The sequence below is a fragment of the Mercurialis annua genome, linkage group LG6 (assembly GCF_937616625.2).
Source record: "Mercurialis annua linkage group LG6, ddMerAnnu1.2, whole genome shotgun sequence".
NCBI lineage: Eukaryota > Viridiplantae > Streptophyta > Magnoliopsida > Malpighiales > Euphorbiaceae > Mercurialis > Mercurialis annua.
The window spans coordinates 30,344,902-30,347,501 of NC_065575.1; the positions used below are offsets into that span (position 1 = coordinate 30,344,902).

At 36.8% G+C, this 2,600-nt stretch overlaps 1 protein-coding gene across 1 annotated transcript; it reads left to right on the forward strand.

The window, feature by feature from the left end:
* Positions 1-1,141: 1,141 nt before the first annotated feature.
* On the forward strand, positions 1,142-2,379 carry LOC126687725 (uncharacterized). Its single transcript, XM_050382282.1, has 2 exons — positions 1,142-1,906; positions 2,014-2,379. The coding sequence occupies exons 1-2, from the start codon at positions 1,142-1,144 to the stop codon at positions 2,377-2,379; spliced, it is 1,131 nt and encodes a 376-aa protein (XP_050238239.1).
* The last annotated feature ends 221 nt before the right edge of the window (positions 2,380-2,600 follow it).

The window sequence follows — 2,600 nt, forward strand, 5'->3', positions numbered from 1 at the left end:
TAATCTAACGTCACTTTTCACGCACACTTTGCTTAATTTAAGCTAGCCATACTTAGGTCATTGGAGCGACGTGTTAAAGAGACTTGAGACTCGACTTACTAATCTAGCCTCCTTTTTAACACACACATTACATATTATTACCTACCCATGCTTAGGTAATCTGAACGACGCGTTAAAGAGACTTGAGACGGGACGTATTAATCTAGCGTCACTTTTCACGCACACTTTGCGTAATACAACATAACAATTGTTAGGTAATTGGAAAGACGCGTTAAAGAGACTCGAGACTTGACTTACTAGTCTAGTTTCATTTTTCACGCACATTTTGCGTAATATAACCTAACAATGCATAGGTAATCCCAACAACGAGTTTAAGAGACTTGACATACTAGTTAATGTATCAGATTGTAAGACAAGGCGTGAAATATGAACTCTTTGACCTCAAAGGGGAAGCTACATTTCCTGAAATGATGAAGCAAGTTGTTGAACTGAATGGGATACTGAATATTTATATCGTGGTAAAGAAAAATAACAGTGTTGTGTTTGAGAATCAATCTTCAAAATTGAAGAAAGCTCAAAAGAAAAAGGGAGTTGCATTACAAAAGAACAAAGAATGTGCAGGTGAAGTAGTAAATCAGTTAGATGGAGTTGCACAACAAAAGAACATAAATTCTGCAGGTGAAGTAGTAATTCAGTTAGATAGAGTTGCACAACAAAAGAACGTAAATTCTGCAAGTGAGTTACTGATTGATAGAAAGTAGATGAGAACATAGAAATTGAATATTTGGACTATAATCTGGTAGGTGAGAGTGACACGGATGATGGGTTGAGCGATGATAACTTGTCAAATGATGTTGAGTACATTGAAGCAAGGAAGAACACAACAAATTACAAAAAAGTGTTCGGAGCACAGGAAAAGTCAAGGCTGTGCACACCGTAAGAAGTGTTCGGAGCATAGGAAAAGTCAAGGCCATTGAATCTGGGGTTGTTGCATCTGGTGCTGACTCAGTTTCTAGTGAGTTTCATAGTGATTATTATGACTCTAATGTTGAAGTAAATTCAGATGGAAGTGATGAGGAAGAGTGTAATGAAAAAAAAAAAGAAATATGGGGTATATGATCCTAAATGTGACCATAAACTAATGGTGCTATTACTGGGAATGAAATTTGAGAATGGACATCAATACAAAGAAGCAGTTTGGGAGTGGGCTATATGGAATGGCCATAACCTTAAAATCATACGGAGTAGCAGATATCAGTTAGAAATGCGTTGCATGAAAAATTGTCCCTGGAAGCTTTATGTTAGTATGTTTCCAGATGTATGTACATTTTGTATAAAAACTCTGGTTAGTGAGCATTTATGTCCTAGAGTGCTGGAAAATAGGATGGTGACTGGTAATTGGATAGAAAAACAATACAGGAACAAGTTTAGAAGATGTCCTAACTTCTCTCCTAAAGAGTTAGCGGGTGATCTCTTGGAAACTTTTTGTGTCAGAGTGAGTAGAGCAATGCTGTACAGATCTGAAAGTCTTGCGTTAGAAATGCTTATGGGGTCTATAATTGAACATTACGGGTTTCTAAGATCTTACAAGGCTGAAATGATGAGAGTCGATAGAGAGGGAAGATTTGACTTCATGCTTGAGGAAGGAGGGACTTTCAAGGCGTTCTACATTGGGTTTAGCTCTCTGAAAAAAGGGTTTATGAAAGGATGCCGAAAGATAATTAGATTCGATGGGTGTTCTTTGAAAACATTCCTTGGTGGAGCTTTGCTTACCGCAGTGGCTAAGGATGGGAACAACCAAATGTTCCCTATTTGTTGGGTTGTGGTCGAGTCTGAAAATGAGTTCTTATGTACTTGGTTTCTTGAAATTTTGTTTGAAGAGCTTGGGATTATTGATGGGTGTCTGGTAATATTTGTTGTGAATTTATCTACTTAATTAGTGTCATTTGATATTAATTTGATTTGAACTACATTTTTGTTACTTAACAACTTTATTTCTTTTTTTTGCCTCAGGGACTTACAAATGCAATAATGAAGCTTACCCCACACGCCGAGCACAGAAATTGTGTCAGGCATGTATATTGCAATTGGAAAAAAGAATTTAAGGGCCAGACATTGAAGAATCTGTTTTGGAGTGCAGCGAGAAGTACATATGAGGCATCATATAATGCTGCTATAGAAAAGTTGCTTGAAGAAGATGAGGCAGCTCACAAAGATTTTCTTAAAAGAGGACCTAATAAATTATGTAAGTTTTACATGTCTGAATACCCTAAGTCTGATATGATAGACAACAATGTATGTGAATGCTTTAATGGGTATATAGTTAAGACTAGGGGAAGCATATCATTGGAAAGCTTGAGTAAATTAGGTGTTCTTTGATGGAAATAATGCATAAGAAGCACATTGAAATGACTGGTGTCACATTTACAATTTGCCTTAGGATTAGGGAAAAGGTAGAAGAGTTAAAATACAATTCTAGAATTTGTATTGCCACACCAGCCACAGGGGATAAGTTTCAGGTAGCAATAAAGGACGATCAATATGCTGTAAACTTGAAAACATTGACCTGTACTTGTAGGGCATGGCAACTTACTGGTATT

Bases quoted from the DNA above. Each gene is read 5' to 3' on its own strand.
- LOC126687725 (XM_050382282.1), top strand. From the start codon at position 1,142: ATGGTGCTATTACTGGGAATGAAATTTGAGAATGGACATCAATACAAA. The intron at 1,907-2,013 runs GTAATATTTGTT...TTTTTGCCTCAG, and splicing joins GGATTATTGATGGGTGTCTG to GGACTTACAAATGCAATAAT.